The following is a 16,954-nucleotide window of genomic DNA, read 5'->3' on the forward strand; positions in this document are numbered from 1 at the left end:
AAAATGCATATTTTACCGCTACCTTACATGAGGTATATAAGTTGATTTTGATCGATCCTCGACTCAAGAAAAAGATTTTTAAATAAGTTTGAAAAATACAATAGCAAAAAAGTTAATGATGAAAATATTGAAGGAAAAAAAATTAAAAACTAAATATTTTTAAATATATAAAAGCTTTTTCTATATGAACAAAAAAGCAAAATAAATGTAAGTCCAAGAAAAGTAGAAAAGTGTAAACTGAGAGAGTAGTAGGAATAGAGCGGGAAGTAAATAGTAGTCCATTAGCAAAGGAGCTAAGTTTGGGAGAAGCAATGAGGGGAAGAAAATGGCTACAACTCATCCCTCGCCGACTTCACTTCCATCGGTTCAGCTCATTCACTTCCTTTGCCCCTCCTCCTCATCATGCTTCCCCTCTTCGCAGAGTTGTTGTTACTGGTATTCTTACAAAAAAAAACCCTATTCCTCAACTCTTTCTTTTACTCGGTTACGTGTATAAGATTGCAGGTTTCTCCTTTCGCTTCATTTTGACTTCAAAATTGGTTTAATTTCAATAAATTCAAATCAACAAAATGGGTTTTAATTGACTTTTTTGTTGTCTTTTACAAAAGTTCGTTTTAAACACCGCTGACTTGCAAGTAACTGTCTTTAGTAAGTCTGGTTAAGTAATCTAGAAAACAATTACACCCAAAAAAAAAAAAATCTAGAAAACAAAGTAAATAATCTATTGTAACCAGTTAAAGTTACATTGATCAATTAGAAACTTCGGACATGAACCATAACTTTAGAATTGCTATGTGGTTTAGAAAAAAAAACTGTTTTTTAACTACTCGTTGTTTCAGTACAGATTAGAATTATACATGGGTGTCAAATATGTTACGTACTACGATTAGAACAGCCGAATGGCAGAATAAGCATGATGTGTCTAGATAGCATATCCTTGGATATCCTCAAAGTAATATCATCTCTAGCCAGATGGTTTAGCTTTCCATTTTATATTTTTAGTCTGATTGTGCGGAATTTGTGGATGCTGAAACAAAAATTTCTATGACGATTCTGCAGACTTACAGGTGGTAGTCTGCAGGTGGTTATAAACCCCGAGTGTTTTGGTTGGTGGTTTTGTTTCAGGTCTAGGGATGGTGACTCCCCTGGGATGTGGTGTGGAAACCACATGGAAGAGGCTAATAGAAGGGGAATGCGGTGTAAGAGCAATATCCCCTGATGATTTGAAGATGAATGGTTTTGACCCAGAAGTTAAGTCGTATACATTTGATCAATTGACTTCTAAAGTTGCTGCAATTGTGCCCTGTGGCTCTAATTCAGGTGAATTCGACGAGCAGCTGTGGTTAAACACTAAGGTACTTCCTAACCTTCAATCACACTATATTAATCATAGTTGATTGTATAGAAATGTCATAGAACAAAGTCTTCTACTGAAAATGTAAAATGCCACTTGTTATAAACTCATTATTCCTCGAAACCTTTAGCTCGTCCACTTCCTCTATCTTGCCCCATACCTTGTGGCTCACCCCTTCCTATCACCCGTACTCCTAGCGATTCTGCTATCATAGCTTTGTTAGTTTCTCAACCCACTTCATCAATTCAACAAAATATCTCATTCGTCATAATTTATTTTTTCGGAACTCTTTTACAACTTACATGTGATACATGACATGTTTTAGATCAGCCTTTTCAGATAAGAAGAAAAACAAAAGCCTTCGTTTTCGAAATGCAAATTATAAAATGTGTCTTATTTGGAGCATCTTTTGCTTGGAAGATGAGCACATGACACAAAATTAAAATTGTCGCAGCATATTACAAGTAGATTCTGAAATTACTTTTGTGTCACGATATAAAAGATTTATAAAAAGGCGCTGGACGACACTGCATTCTCGTTTAAATAGTACCATCGACTGGAGACCGGATTGCTACCAGAGACAGGTGGGGAAAAGATTTTGCCCCCGGTGTAGCTCGAAAACAGAAAGAGTCGAATTCATTCGAGAGAGCTTGGCGGTCTTAAGAATGGTTCGGGCGCCCCAGAATTGATCCTTCTTTTCTTCTTACTTTTACTAAGTCTGACTCTAGTTTCTCGTTCAACAAAAAGAAAAAGGAGTGTGATTCTTTTATTCCTAATATTTTTCATCTCTTTCTTTTTCTATTTTCTCCGTTATTCAATTAAATGTTGTTGCCCACTTGCCCTCAATTTATATCATAGATAGAGCATTTTAGTATCACTAGTAAGAATTGATGAACCTGCGTGGCACGTTATATATTTTAGTGATGCATGGATTACATTGAGCATCAACAGTAGTCATTATTCTTTTTTGATAATTGGTATATTAGGAAATACCAATGGGTGAAGATGGAAAAGAAAAATCCTTTGAGATAAAATTTTTCTACTGTGGACAACATACAAATGAAGTAAGGGTGCTAAGATTTGTGATATATTACCCTATGTTGGCACTATTAGCAATAACAGTTTTCTCCTAAAGCTTCTTTTGTATAACACCTCACTATGGTCCCATAACTGCCTTGTGATATCTATCTTTGACAGGAGCATAGATCAATCGCAAGATTTATAGGATATGCACTGTGTGCTGCAGATGAAGCTCTTAAAGATGCTAATTGGATGCCTACTGAGCAGGATGAGAAGGAACAGACGGTATAACCTATTATTGTCTTGATGTCAGAATGTCAATTCTTTTTGCTTTTCATTGGTGTCTAAGAGGAACTACATCAGGGAGTCTCCTTAGGTGCTGGAACTGGAAGTATCAGTGACATATTGGAAGCATCAAGAATGATATGTGAAAAGGTTGGTTAATCGCTTTATCTTGTTGAGTGATGGTGAAATATGAGGCTATCCCCTTCAAACAAGGAAATGAATGTATTCCTATGTTGTCGTTTCCTACTGGTAGATTGGCACTAAATTGCTGGAAGTGAACCATAAATATACGGAAGTGGTGCAATTACTACTGACAATCTACTTTTTGATACCAGAATGTACGACGGCTTAGTCCATTTTTCATTCCACGGATATTGATCAACATGGCTTCTGGTCATGTAAGCATGAAGTATGGATTTCAGGTATGTATGTAGTAGTAATTCGCCTTGTGGAAATGTATGGAAGTTTTTTATATCCAAAGAATTTGAGAAGCTTGATGATCAGGAATTCAGATCTAGTTTATTGTTTTCCATCTTATTGCTCTATGCTTGGACCAACTGTTATGTGACTATTTTAATCTCAACTGATAATTGAGATAACAGAAAAATGTGGTCTACAAAGGAAAAAGAAGCAGATACTCCATCAGATTGGATACAAAGTTAATGAACTTCTGTGTTTTATTCTTTGTAGTAAAAATACTATAGATGTTGTCGAAAAGTAAGGTTGATTGAAATGTCAAATTAAAGGTTACGATGTCTTGAAACTTGCGAAATTATGTAGGATAAATCATGAGAATGCTGTTGTGTATCTGTTGACAAGGGACACTCTCTTTTTTTGCATCCGGTTTCCTAATTCATGGTGTTCAAGTGCGATCTTGTGGCACAAGCTATCACTGCAGCATGACATGCATGCTTCAGTTTTAGTAGCTACTTTAGCAATCTGCATTTTTGGGGTAACTTTTTGTTGCTTATGAATAAATTTAAAGGGTTATGCAACTAGACTGAACCTCCTTGCCTTTTTCTTTGTGCTAGATCTAAGTGTACACACAACGTGCTAAAGAATAATGCCTATTTTATTCTTGAATTTGAATAGGGACCAAACCATGCTGCAGTGACAGCTTGTGCCACTGGAGCTCATTCAGTTGGTGATGCTGCCAGGATGATTCAATTTGGAGATGCAGATGTGATGGTTGCAGGCGGGACAGAAGCCAGCATTGATGCTTTATCTATTGCTGGATTTTGTAGGTACACCTAAAATGTTGGTCTATGGTATTATAACCTATGTATTTACAAACCTCGTCGTCTATTAAGGCCCACTTTGATTATGGATGTGTGGCTCTCTATTTAAAACCCCTAGCGCATCATCTCTGTGTTTTATTTATCTTTTGATGCATACATTTCCGTTTTTGGTTTAGGTTAAGAGCATTGACTACCAAGTATAATTCAACACCTCAGGAAGCCTCCAGGCCATTTGATTGTGGTCGTGATGGATTTGTGTAAGTAATATCCATACTTTCAAGAAGGTAATGTGCATCCTTATATCTAAACTCATTCCGATTCACCTTTGTATTTCATCCTCATTTTGAAGTGCAGGATAGGTGAGGGTTCTGGTGTCGTGGTGTTAGAGGTGAGTTTGGCTGTTCAGAATTTCAGATAGTAAGGAGGAGGGGGTTATCTCCTCACAATACAGTAGTTGGGTTGTTGCCCCACCCTGAAGTTATAACCGTGAAAAACCTCCTTGGCTATTCAGTTTGATCTTTTTATCGTCACTGATATATAGGTCACTGAGTTAATCCACTCCCTCATTCTGTTTACTAGTTTTGCTCGTCAGCATCATTTCGGCTATAATCTCATCTTACATGTGGTGTGATGTCCCAAGGAACTGGAGCATGCAAGAAAACGAGGAGCAAAAATATACGCAGAGCTGCGTGGCTATGGAACATCAGGTTAGTTTTGGTTATATTCACATTTTAAATCTGATCTCCTTTCATTCATCCCTTCATTATGCTTCAGCTTGTAATTGTATATTACCTATTTATTTTGCTTAGGTGATGCACATCACATTACACAACCAAATATTGGTGGAAGAGGTGCAGTTTTAGCTATGACACGTGCTTTGAAGCAGGTGATGTTTATGTTGACCTCCGTCATTTCTTAGGTCCCACTAAATTATAATCAATTATGTGTTCAAAATCCAGGGTAAATGATTTTGAACTGGCTCCGAGTTTGCCACTATGCATGACGTACAAGTATCTCCTCTAGTTCTTAAAATCAGATTAACATTCATTCTTTGAGTTTCTCGGTTTCTGTAGACAATGCTTTAACCTCTTTCTGCATCTTTTGTTCAAAGATTATAATAGTCAAGCAGTTGAAAGGACAGATTCCTTTCTTTCTCATCTTCCATAGTTCTTCCGTACTATAAGTATTCAGCATTGCCGCTACCAATTTCCTAGTTGTCCACATCAATTTTCTCTATTCTCATCTATCCATGACAAAATCAACATAAACAAATATATGAAAATGTTCCTCTCTTATTGGAAGACTAGGATTACTAAATAGGGTTGAGATTGTTCCCAGTGTATCTCGATTTGAGTAGTTGCCAAACATAGTCAATTGCTTTTGCGTGGAATAAGCCAAGGGTTTTATATGCTCCTGCATCAATAGCAGATGGACATACAAAATATTCAGTAGCCGAAAGAAGTAGTAGCAAATAGACTGAGACATTCTATAAAACTTTCACATGTTTCAAGAATTCAAATTCATTAAGCAATTGAATTTTACATCATTACATTGTTACCTACATTAAATTAACTCTTTATTAGCTGTGGTAATAATCTTTTTTTTGGTCCAAACAGACCTTTGTAAATAATTCTACTGTCTTTTTAGATTTTGTGAGCTCCCTCACTCTAGACTAATAGTGATCTCACTAGATTTGGATCTTTTTTGGCTAGCTCCCAGACTTATTTTATTATCCTGTATTTGGAGGTAGCATGTTCGCTTTTGTAATCTCTGCATCTTCTTGATGCCAATCAATGAATCATCATACTTTATCAAAACAAAAAAAATATACTTTTGCTGCCACATGTAACTCTTACATGTCAAATTAACAACTTAATATCTGTGTTAGTTAAACTGTTTCACATGAATTCTAACCGAGGGAGTAACTATATCAGCCTTTAGCTTCTCTCTTGCATGAGATTAATTTGGGCCAAGTACAATTAAGAGAAAGAAAAGGAAGTAAGTGATTGTTACAAGTGTATTCCACGACGTATGTCAAAGGCACTTTTTTTTTCCTGGGTAAAGGTCAAATGTACTGGTGATGTTTTAAATTAGGAGTTGTTGTAAGTAAACAGTCCACCAGAGCATTACAATGAGCATCATAATTGAAGAGGTCAACAGCTGAATGACCACCTTACACTGGAATGGTGGAATGGAAGAGAAATCTGTGCTTATGCTGACTCTTTCCTAGTTTTAAACAACTTGCTTCTGTTTGCCTTCATATTCAGCATCCTTATAAGTAGATAAAAGAAAGCTTTGCTCCTTTTACTTCTTGTAGTTGGTTGAGCATTGTGCTTTTTATTGTATGATATCACTTGTTTGACAGGTAAAGGAGTTACAGAACTTTAATATCTTTTGTGACATGAACATACATGACCTATCAATCCTGAATGGAGGATATGGTTGAAACTCAGAAACTTATAGTGTTGTATACAGTTTCAGAAAGGAGATCAAGACTTTTCTGTTATTCATGCTACTTAGAGGGGAGACCTTCTGGCTTTCTAATTTATCAGAGAGTTGATGTTCTAATTTATCACATTCAATATGTAGATGATTTTTACCTAACGCTTCTTTCTTTTCTTCATGTCCTGGGCAGTCTGGTCTTCATCCTAGTCAAGTGGATTACATAAATGCTCATGCTACATCTACACCCCTTGGTAATGATTTTGCAAACATGAAGGTGCTCTGTCATGATTCAAAATTTTTGCCCTCAATGGCAAACAGAAATTTGACATTTTTTTATGTGTTGCTGAAATATCTTGCTCAGGTGATGCAGCAGAAGCCAATGCAATAAAACATGTCTTCTCCGATCATGCTACATCAGGGGCTCTGTCCTTGTCCTCTACGAAGGTAATCATAATTGGGTGTTCAACCAAGTTCGAACTCTTATATGTAGAGTATAATAAGAAGTCCCAGTTCTCCTATGTACCAGAGCTGAAGGAGACTTTGGTTCTGCATCAGAAAAAAACCGTTCTTGTGCTTTCAGCGTACTATCATCTTGTTGAATTTTTCTGCATTTACTTTGTGGTTATTAGTGGATACTAGCATATTATTCTTTTTGTCATAAATTAGCAAGTTATATGTAATTTTGACATTGCGAGATGTATTTTTTCTCCTTCTCTGTGAACTCTGCTGAACTTTTACCCAAAACATCAGGGTGCCATCGGTCATCTTCTCGGAGCCGCTGGAGCTGTTGAAGCAATTTTTACTGTCTTGGCAATACACCATGTAAGATGATGCTTTCATTTATATTACACAAGACCTAATCGCATGAGCCTTACATTTGATGATCTTCACACTCGATCAAATGTCTGCTGGTACATGCCTGAATTTCATTTTATTTTGGATATTCATCCCATGAAGATCTTTTTGTATCTGGTCTTACATTAGTAGTCTGTACAATATCTATATTTCTGCTGGATAATGTCTGATATATTTAAGTATATTTGGTTTGTAATTTCCTGAAACACTTCTGTTCAGTCCATTGCATGTTATACACTTATACTGTTGAATGTTTATTAGAAGGATTTTTAACAAGAGCTTCCTTTCATCTTGGCTTGGGAACTTTTGGAATTTGATGCAATTATGTTATTCTTTCTACTAGACAGAAGATAAAACTGTGGAAATATGATCTTCTTTGGTCATTTGACTAAACCATATTTTAAGCACTTCAATGTGGAGTTGGAATTCAAACAGGTCATTGACCTATGTGAAATGTACTCTTCTTTTTCTTGGGTAAATGTCAAATGTACTGGTTGCTTCCCGATGTTGTTAATTAGGAGTTGTAATAAAGAGTCCATTAGGGCATCACAATGAGCATCTTATGAGAAGAGTCTTCAGCTGAATGATCACCTTACCCTAAGCTTAGCAAATTGGATAAGTTAACAAATTGTAGAATGAGTTGACACGATTGTGATGGGCAGGCGATATCTGTACTTGTGCTGACTCTTTCCTGGTTTTACCGAATTGTTTCCTTTTAATGCCTTCATGTTCAGCATCCATGTTATATTTAACAAGAAAAGTGATACCGATAGAAATAAACTGAAGGTCATTCCAAAAAGAAAAAGTGAGAAAACGAAAGTACTTCATGATTGTCAAACATGAGAATTACTTTTAATGGGGCTTCAAAGGTTCCGCTGGCAAGTGTCTACAGAACAGAGAAACGATCAGGATGTGATCTTTGGTTATTATATTGTAAATCAAATAAACTTGTTGCATCTTTACCTCTGAGATATATGTAGATGACAAAAGTGCTAGTTAAATTGGGATAAATGTCAAGGCAGTAGATGCATGCTTTAACTATTGCTAGCGTTATGCTTCTTTCTAGACTTGATGAGGTAACTCTAATTCTTTCTATTTCATGAATGAGCCGCTAACCGCTTTGATGTTTATTTGCAGGGCATCGCACCTTTGACCCTGAACCTTTCTGAATCAGATCCAGTTTTTAATGGCGGTTTCATGCCTTTGACTACTTCAAAGGAGATGGCCATTAAAGCTGCTTTATCAAACTCGTTTGGCTTTGGAGGAACGAATTCTTGCTTGCTTTTTACTTCAACCATCTGATACTGAAACTGATACTGATATAATTAGCCAGAAAGCCCAGCTGGAACAAGAGTTTTGTTAGGCTTTAAAACTATGGTTGACCAGGTGAGGTAAACAAAAGCCGTCCTGCCCCGTCCCAATAATCAAATACAGGTGCGAGTAAGTGGAAGAAAGAATGGGGGTTTGAGGGCTATAGCTTGCTTAAAGTAAACGTTTTAGCCAACTCTTTCTTGCCTTGACGCTCCAGTTTCATTCTGATTTCTTTGATTTTTCAATTTATTATCTTTATTGTAGTTCTGTTGGTTTTTCCTTAGATGTGTCTTTAGAACCAAGCAGAAAATGTATTGAACTTCTAGTGCTAGAGAGCCTATTTTTTTCAAATATTGGATTGAGATGGGTTTAGATGGAGTGACACGGATAGTAGAGATTTTATAATTGATCCGAGCTAGATTAGGATTGATGCGTAGTTATTGTTGTCTTGTGACTACGTTGGTGGACACATTACCTTATAAAAAAGTAAGTTCTGTTTATGGCTTTATTTTAGCCAACGTTGTGGCTAGCAGTCTTGCACTATGGTTTGAAAAAAGATTTGTCAAACTTCTGTTTGCTATTAAACGCGTGAGATCTATAAGTTGAGAATGAAGCTACTGTTTGCATGAATGCAGGACAGAAATAATAGCTGGACAGTTTTATCAAATGCGATGTCTTTTTATTTAGAAAGTTTATGTCACTTAGCATTTATTTAACCAAGAGGAAAAAGAAAAACAATGGCCTTGTGCCTATATAAGAGACTGTTTTTTACCACTCTTAAACACGACTTTTAGGCGACTTGGCACAAGTAATATCTACTATTAGGCGCCAGTATGGTTAAGAGTTTAGGTAGAGTGTTACATCTCTATACATATGATATTATATGCCGGTGATTATTTAATATGAAATTAAAAATAGAAACTTTGAAGTCGGTAAGCTCTTCCCCTGTTGATGCATAAATAAGTTAGGATTTGTTAATCGGGATAGACCAATTTATACTTTTATCAAAATGAACTGATTAAATCAAGTTGACGCATCAACTATATCATACCCCTTTACAACTGCGTTTTTGTCTTAAACTAGTTGAGATTAAGTATATGTATAATCGTGAATTTCGTTTTATAATCTTGAGTAATTTTACTTTTAGCCTCATGCAACTACGGTTGCTTATGTTTGATAAGTAGAATTTGTGAAACAATATTTTGGATATGTAAAGGCCTTAGATTGTGCCAGTTGTGTAAGGCACAACCTAAAATCTTCCCCTTCATCTTGGAATTTACGTTTTATCTCTTGTACTTGAAAAAGTAAAGGGTGTCCGTTTTGCATCTCTTCAGGAAAATATTTGCCCTGACGTACTTTTTTGAGAAAAAGATAAATATTTTCTAAAAACAGTAACTTTACACATATTTTCTTTTAGAATCTTTTTTAATTTTTTCCCCAAAAGCTGTCCTAGCTCTATAATTGCATTATTACGTTATGATGTTTTAGGATGACTTTATATTAGGTAGGTGTGGACACATTAATCAAAGTATGGATATCTATTTGGATTTGTCTTTCTTAATAATGAAACATGATATACACTGATGAGTAATGGCCCCATCTTGTACGGTACAATCTTACATCTGTTTTGCATATATCTATTTCATGTAGCTAAATGTTGTAAAATAAAAAATCAGATTTTCTGTTCAAATGATTGAGAAATAAAAGAAATGAACCTTTTTTTGTTCATTCACTCAAGAAAAAGTAAAAGATAATAATACAGGGTGGTTAAATTATTTTTGACTATCTAGCTATTAATGAATCAAAAACATAAAGAGGATTAATTGCAATTATGGTAGAGTCTTGAATTGATTTTGGTTGAAGCAACATTACAAACACTTTAAAGATATTTGACTGATGTAGTTAAACATTTAAATAAGGAAAAACATTACGTATTTAAGTGTATTTGGATTGATTTTATTGGCTAAATTGATATGTTAAGATAAGAAAGAATTTTAAAATAAATTTCTTACTGGAGTAATATCTAGTAGTATGTTATAGGCTGCAATTTCTTTATTTTTTTCCTATAGAATTATGGTTGGAATAGTCATAAATTGTAGATTTATTTATTTTCCATATCTAGGAGGTGTCACGTTTGTAGAACCATCAAGTACGGAGTGTGCCTGCCACTTTTTGTTTTGCTCTCTTTCTATGGGTAGAATAAAAATAAATATTTTTGTTTTGTGTAGGTTCATTATATTTTAAGTAATAATTTTGGATACACTGAAGATGCAGAAAAAATTGGTACTAATAATAAAAAATAATAAATAATGTTCCCTTTGCGTAAGTGGCTCCAAGCAAACAATAAACCTTGTCTCCTTAAATTAATCATTAAACATCATGGCACCCCACAAACCTTCTCAATGTGATAACGTCACGGTAAATTAAATTTCTAAGCTTGTTTGGTACAAGATATAATGAATAATTAATCTTCAAATTAAATTTGATAGGAATTTATCTTACGTTTTGTCGGGATAAAATTACGATATAATTAATTTTAAAATTAATTATTTCAAGATTGTAGTGTTATTTTTATTCTTATGAGAGGATAATATAATAATTTAGGGATAACTAATTCCGAAATAATAAATCATGAATTTATTATCCGGAATAACTTGTTTCTCACCCCTAAGTATTAAATAATTATCTTTTTCTTCTCCTTCTATCTACTTTGAGGCCACCAAATCTTTTCTTTTCAAAATTTCCTCATATTTGAAAAAAAATCTTTGATTCACTCAAATATAAAGATTACAAAGAAAGGGTGTTTTTTCTTTGCATTTGAATCCCCCCCTTCAATCATCCAAAGTTCCTAATAAGTTTCTTCCTCTTTATTTTTGCGGGTGTTAAAGTCTAAAAAGATCTGATTTTTTCCCTCTCCTCTGTTCTTTAAGGCTTAGTTTCCTTATCCATATGTTAATTCATAATCTTTCTGTACAAAGCTTCAAAATTTGCCTTTTTTAATCAGTTTCTTTTCAAGAATCTGATGCTCCAAAAATGGGATTTTTCTAAATTCTCAGATACTCATTTCTATAAAGGCCTTAGATTTTCTCATTTTGTCTGAAAAGTTGACCATTTGTAATCTTGCATCAATTTTCCTATATCCTTTTGATTAATCTTGAATTCCCACAAAATGTATGGAACCCAAAGTAAAAAAGATTTGGCCTTTGAATACCAATCTCAAGTTCACATTTTGAGGCCAAGTATTCATGCTAGAAGGGCAAATATAACTGTGAAATTCCAAGATCTATATGGGTTTTCAGTAGAAGGAAATGTTGATGATGTTAATGTGCTAAATGAGGTTAGGGAAAAAGTTAGGGAACAGGGTAAGGTGTGGTGGGCATTAGAAGCTAGCAAAGGTGCAAATTGGTATTTGCAAACACAAGTTACATCAACCCTAAAAACATCCCTTAAATTGTCTACTTTGGTTAATGCAATTACTCTGAAGAAGCTAATTAGGAAAGGAATCCCACCTGTGTTAAGGCCTAAGGTGTGGTTTTCACTATCAGGTGCAGCTAAGAAGAAATCCACTGTTCCTGAAAGTTATTACCAAGATTTGATCATGGCTGTTGAGGATAAGGTCACACCTGCCACCAAGCAGATTGATCATGTGAGTTTCTTGCTCAAAATATTACCTTTATCCCTTGTTGATATTAAGAGGATATATTTGGTTTGTTTGGCTGCATGTGTTTTTCACCTTCTTGTGCCGAGATCTATTGGAAATAGCCTCTCTACCTAGGGTAGGGTAAGTTCTGCATACACACTACCCTCTCTAGACCCTACTTGTGAGATTATACCGGGTTGTTGTTGTTGTTGGTAGCCGCATGTGTTTGTGTGCTATTTGGTATTAGTAATGTTTGTGGTTTGACTTATTGTAGCTGTATCTTGAGAATTGATGTGTTGATAGCCCCTTTGGGTGGTTTTGACACCTATATTTTGGTGGTAATACTGATACATGCTCTAAATGCAAACTTTGTCATCTTGTTAGAGATAGAAATACTAGGATGTCTTGAAGATAATTAGGATGTCCCGTTTTGGGGCAGAATTCATTGTTGAATGTTGGATGTGCGAACTGATCAGGGGAAATTTTTTTTTGAATGTTAGATATTTGGGACTTTTTAACGTCTGAAATGTTGCGTCGCATTGGCAAAATTTTGGGACTTCTAGAAACTTATGATAGATTTTGAAGATGCCATATGCTAATTTAGAGAACTCAAAAATACAATATAATACAACAATTTTAAGTGGTTTAAAAGTTTCTAATGTATGGGAAAAAATCTTCTAACATAAAGTATTGTGGAATGGAAAATTCATGGTGCCGTGATTAACTTGCTGCAACCCTAATTACTCAGATGATTCGGCATTTCTTTGTGGTATTAGCAAAGGTTAAGGGGAAGGGAGATCATGCCAGTATTTGTTTTGATGATTTTGAGTAATTACGACTGATATGTAGCTAGAGAATTTTAGTGAAGGGGTATAAGCTGCAGTGTAAAAATTTTCTTTCCTTTAACTAATAGCTTTAGTTGGTACTAATAGCATTTATGCTGATTCTTTTGTCTTAACCAATTAAACACCTTAACGAAAAGAACAAAGAAAAGAAAAAAGGCCATGGATTGTAACCTTTTAACCTTCTTATGTAGCTGTGCTTGATGTGTCTGTTGAGTCACAGTGGAAACTGGAAAACTACTATGTTGATCAATTTTTAGGATTCGGTTATTTCTGAATATACCATGAATCATTTGTTTAGTGCTAAGTGTTGAAAGTTTAGGCATGTTTTAAGGGAGGATTATTATTACAATTTTCAAGGATTCAGTGCTTTCATTTGCAGTAGTTTTGAAGTTCTTTTGGCAAATGTTCCTTTTATTAGTCGCAGAGCATGTCCCATTTTCTATTTTTCTAATCCTGCATAAGGCTTATGTACCTTTTAACAAGGATTATTTACTAGCTTTTTAACAAGCTTGAAGTGAAATGTAGAAGATTTTGAGATTGCATTTTACTAACAACTTTTGGGAAAAAAGAAAAACATTTTAGCAACAATTTGTTACCACCACATGTTGCCATCTCATCTATGTGCATTTTACTTGCAGGACCTCCCACGAACCTTTCCTGGTCATCCCTGGTTAGACACTCCTGAAGGTCATGCTGCTCTTAGGCGGGTTCTTGTTGCCTACTCTTTCCGAGATTCTGATGTCGGCTACTGCCAGGTAGAATTATTCTTCATTTTTTTCCTTACTAAGATAGATTTTTGGATTCTTATCTCTTTCACATACAAGTCTCCATGCTGCCATGCTTTACAGTCTATAAAAATTTAGCTGCCCTTTTTACAGCCACTTATCTATTATTTGTTAGATTATGCATGTCTTAGAGGGATACCAATTGATTTTCTCACGTTATCTTGTAATCAAGAGCTATGTCCTTGATTTGACTTGAATAGGAGCAAAAAGGGTATTTAACTAAGGCTACTACAGAATTGACAGTTGAGGACAGGCAATTAGGATAAGGATTGTTTTATCAATATAATGCAGTTGTGTAGCTCTTTTACTTTTTAAGGGGAAAAAAAGTGTAACAGCAAACTGAATTTGTTGTTTCCGATGTTGCTATAACGGTGCTGTCTAATTGTGGAAGTGATACATAGCACTCCTCAAGGTACAAATATCAAAGACTAATATATTTGTCCTCAAGGAACAAATATTCAAAGTCTAATATAGTTAGCTTAATAGAGCCAGTTTCTCGAACATACTGCCTAAAGCATCCAACTTTTTCTCAAAAGTTAGAAAATATCAAAGACATAAAATGGCTTTAAATGTGCTTGACTTAGAGAAAAAGAGGTAGGAACAGGTATTAAGCAGTTCTTTTTTTCTCTTCAATAATAGTTGGTATATCACTTCCTTGAGCCGAGGGTCTGTCGGAAACAACCTCTCTACCTTCACAAGGTAGGGGTAAGGTCTGCGTACACACCACCCTCCCCACACCCTACATGTGGGATTACACTGGGTTTTTTCTGTTGTTGTTGTTGTAATAGTTGATATATCACTTGAGACTACATCTCCCTTAAACTAATTTAAATGAGTTGATTGGTTTGCAGGGATTGAACTATGTTGCAGCATTGTTATTGCTTGTGATGAAAACTGAAGAAGATGCATTCTGGATGCTTGCTGTCCTTTTAGAGAATGTATTGGTTAGTGATTGTTATACTAATAACTTGTCCGGATGCCATGTTGAGCAAAGAGTGTTCAAGGATCTATTAACTAAAAAATGTCCAAGGTACTTGCTCCTCTTCTTTTCATTTCTTTTTTGTAATTGATTTTTTCCCTGATGTTAGTGATCCGCATGAATATAGACTGTTTTCTGAAATTGACGAGGAAAAATGCAGGCTAGCCGCTCATTTGGATGCTCTAGAATTTGATGTTTCTCTTGTTTGCACTGAGTGGTTTCTTTGCCTCTTCTCCAAAAGTTTGCCTTCTGAGGTTAAAAAATTCTCTCTTTATGTCTTCTATTTTGTGTCCAATTTTGCTATAAAATAGATTATCCAAACCCAAGTGCTAACACCTGCTGAAAAGTTGGTTAATGATTATTAAATTTGAGTCTGCTAATTTATTTCAGACAACTTTGCGGGTATGGGATGTCCTATTCTACGAAGGTGCTAAGGTTCTATTTCATGTAGCATTGGCAATTTTCAAGGTAATATTCTTTCAAATTTGTGTCGTGTGTACTCCTGGTTCTGGAGAAGTGAATTTCAAATTTTAAGCAAGGTCTACAATTTGTATATGACTGTAGATGAACGAAGAGGAGTTGCTGGTAGCACATCATGTCGGCGATGTGATTAGTATCATACAAAGAAGCACTCATCACCTTTTTGATCCCGATGACTTGTTGACGGTAACTTTTCTCAACTTTATTCTTGTCTTATGCTCATGTTGATCCATGGTATGAATTAACATAAATGTTGCACAAATAACTTATGATTCTGAATTGATTTGCTCGATCATAAGGATAACATGATATTCTTAAAATTTTGATTCATATATGTCTTCTACACGACCACCAGCTCCATTAGTGGCATGGCCATTTGTTGATCTATTTCTTAGGATGGTTAAACTCTGTAGTGAATCATTTCTTTACCATTTGTTCAGGTTGCTTTTGATAAAGTTGGCTTTATGACAACCACTACTATATCGAAACAGAGGAAAAAGCAGGAACCAGCAGTAATGGCAGAGCTGGACCAGAGATCAAGAAGATTAAATTCTGTAAATGAAAAACGGTAGTTTTATGAGGGAACTTAGTAAATGTAGCATATGTATAATGTATCTGTGTCAGGGCGTGCTGCCCTTGCTAGGAGAACAAGCTTTCGCTCACAAAACAATGAGCAAAGACCGCGGCTTGGAGAGAGTATGCATGTTTATTAAGTTGTAGGTGTCACAGAAGTGTAAATTAATCTGAAATGTTGTTGTATTCCAGTTCTCCTTTATTCTTTATTCTTTCCCTCTCTGTTATTGAAATCATTCCCAATGCACTGCAGCTTCTCATATTTTTGTTGATCCAAATTTATAGTAAGAGGAAAGTCCATACTGGTTTTGGAAAAGTCAGGCCTATTATCTGACTTGATTTGCATAACTTTATACGTAAGTTTTTTGATTTGGTGTCCTTAGCTGTGTTTGAATGTTAAATCTTATCCTGATTCTATAAAACTGCAGTAAAATTTTATGTTGCATATCTGGAAAGCTAGAAAAACATGGCCTTTAATGCACAAATGTGGGAAGCTCCATACATTCTTGGAATGGCTATTTGATTTTTATGAGTTTTCAAAATTTCGGGGATTTTGCATCTATACCCGGGTATTGGGGTCACAGTTGAACCTATAACCACATTGGAAAAATTTTTGCAAGCCTACCTACTTTACGATTAACTTCAAATTTATCGGGTCTGAAGTTAAAAGAAAATTAGTCTGAAGTGATGCACTTAAGGCCAAATAGGTTGAAGTGCAACCAATTGTTTCATGCACTTAAGGCCAATAAGTCTGAAGTGAAAAATTGCACTTCAGATACACTTAAGGCCAAAAGGTCTAAAAGTGCAACAAACGTTTTCCTATACTTAAGGTCAATAAGTCTGAAGTGAAAAATTGCACTTCAGATGCACTTAAGACCAAATAGGTCTGAAGTGCAACCAATTGTTTCATGCATTTAAGACCAATAAGTTTGAAGTGAAAGATTGCATTTCAGATGCTTTAAGGCCAAAAGGTCTGAAGTATAACAAATGTTTTCCTACACTTAAGGCCAATAAGTCTGAAGTGAAAAATTGCACTTTAGATGTACTTAAGGCCAAAAAGTCTGAAGTGCAACCAAACGTTTTCATGCAGTTAAGGCCAAATAGGCCTGAAGTGCAAATTGCCCAGAAACAGAAATTTATTCTT

The 16,954-nt window shown here is 35.2% G+C and overlaps 2 protein-coding genes across 3 annotated transcripts; both read left to right on the forward strand.

The window, feature by feature from the left end:
- The first annotated feature begins 236 nt into the window (after positions 1 to 236).
- On the forward strand, positions 237 to 9,016 carry LOC104233908 (3-oxoacyl-[acyl-carrier-protein] synthase, mitochondrial). Of its 2 annotated transcripts, none has more exons than XM_009787367.2 (14): positions 237 to 435; positions 1,126 to 1,355; positions 2,552 to 2,659; positions 2,738 to 2,809; positions 2,995 to 3,081; positions 3,752 to 3,903; positions 4,074 to 4,154; positions 4,252 to 4,285; positions 4,538 to 4,604; positions 4,707 to 4,783; positions 6,533 to 6,593; positions 6,704 to 6,786; positions 7,093 to 7,164; positions 8,335 to 9,016. In XM_009787367.2, the coding sequence occupies exons 1-14, from the start codon at positions 312 to 314 to the stop codon at positions 8,497 to 8,499; spliced, it is 1,413 nt and encodes a 470-aa protein (XP_009785669.1). In that variant the 5' UTR covers positions 237 to 311; the 3' UTR covers positions 8,500 to 9,016. The 2 variants fall into 2 exon arrangements, with proteins under 2 accessions (XP_009785669.1, XP_009785670.1); XM_009787368.2 differs by having other exon boundaries at positions 330 to 435; positions 1,060 to 1,355.
- A 2,249-nt stretch (positions 9,017 to 11,265) lies between these two features.
- Positions 11,266 to 16,019, forward strand: LOC104233907 (uncharacterized). The gene is made up of 7 exons (XM_009787366.2): positions 11,266 to 12,154; positions 13,632 to 13,748; positions 14,630 to 14,808; positions 14,918 to 15,011; positions 15,148 to 15,225; positions 15,322 to 15,423; positions 15,678 to 16,019. Exons 1-7 carry the CDS (start codon positions 11,678 to 11,680, stop codon positions 15,807 to 15,809), a joined length of 1,179 nt encoding a protein of 392 aa, XP_009785668.1. The 5' UTR covers positions 11,266 to 11,677; the 3' UTR covers positions 15,810 to 16,019.
- Positions 16,020 to 16,954: the final 935 nt, after the last annotated feature.

Source organism: Nicotiana sylvestris, chromosome 7 (genome assembly GCF_000393655.2).
Source record: "Nicotiana sylvestris chromosome 7, ASM39365v2, whole genome shotgun sequence".
In the NCBI taxonomy this organism is placed as follows: domain Eukaryota; kingdom Viridiplantae; phylum Streptophyta; class Magnoliopsida; order Solanales; family Solanaceae; genus Nicotiana; species Nicotiana sylvestris.

What these genes read in the sequence shown, in the direction of transcription:
- LOC104233907 (XM_009787366.2), top strand. Translation starts at nt 11,678, where the DNA reads ATGTATGGAACCCAAAGTAAAAAAGATTTGGCCTTTGAATACCAATCT. An exon ending in TTAACTAAAAAATGTCCAAG is followed by an intron (nt 14,809 to 14,917) that starts GTACTTGCTCCT and finishes GGAAAAATGCAG; the next exon opens with GCTAGCCGCTCATTTGGATG. An exon ending in TAGCATTGGCAATTTTCAAG is followed by an intron (nt 15,226 to 15,321) that starts GTAATATTCTTT and finishes ATATGACTGTAG; the next exon opens with ATGAACGAAGAGGAGTTGCT.
- LOC104233908 (XM_009787367.2), top strand. Translation starts at nt 312, where the DNA reads ATGAGGGGAAGAAAATGGCTACAACTCATCCCTCGCCGACTTCACTTC. An exon ending in TCGCAGAGTTGTTGTTACTG is followed by an intron (nt 436 to 1,125) that starts GTATTCTTACAA and finishes GTTTTGTTTCAG; the next exon opens with GTCTAGGGATGGTGACTCCC. An exon ending in CTGTCTTGGCAATACACCAT is followed by an intron (nt 7,165 to 8,334) that starts GTAAGATGATGC and finishes GTTTATTTGCAG; the next exon opens with GGCATCGCACCTTTGACCCT.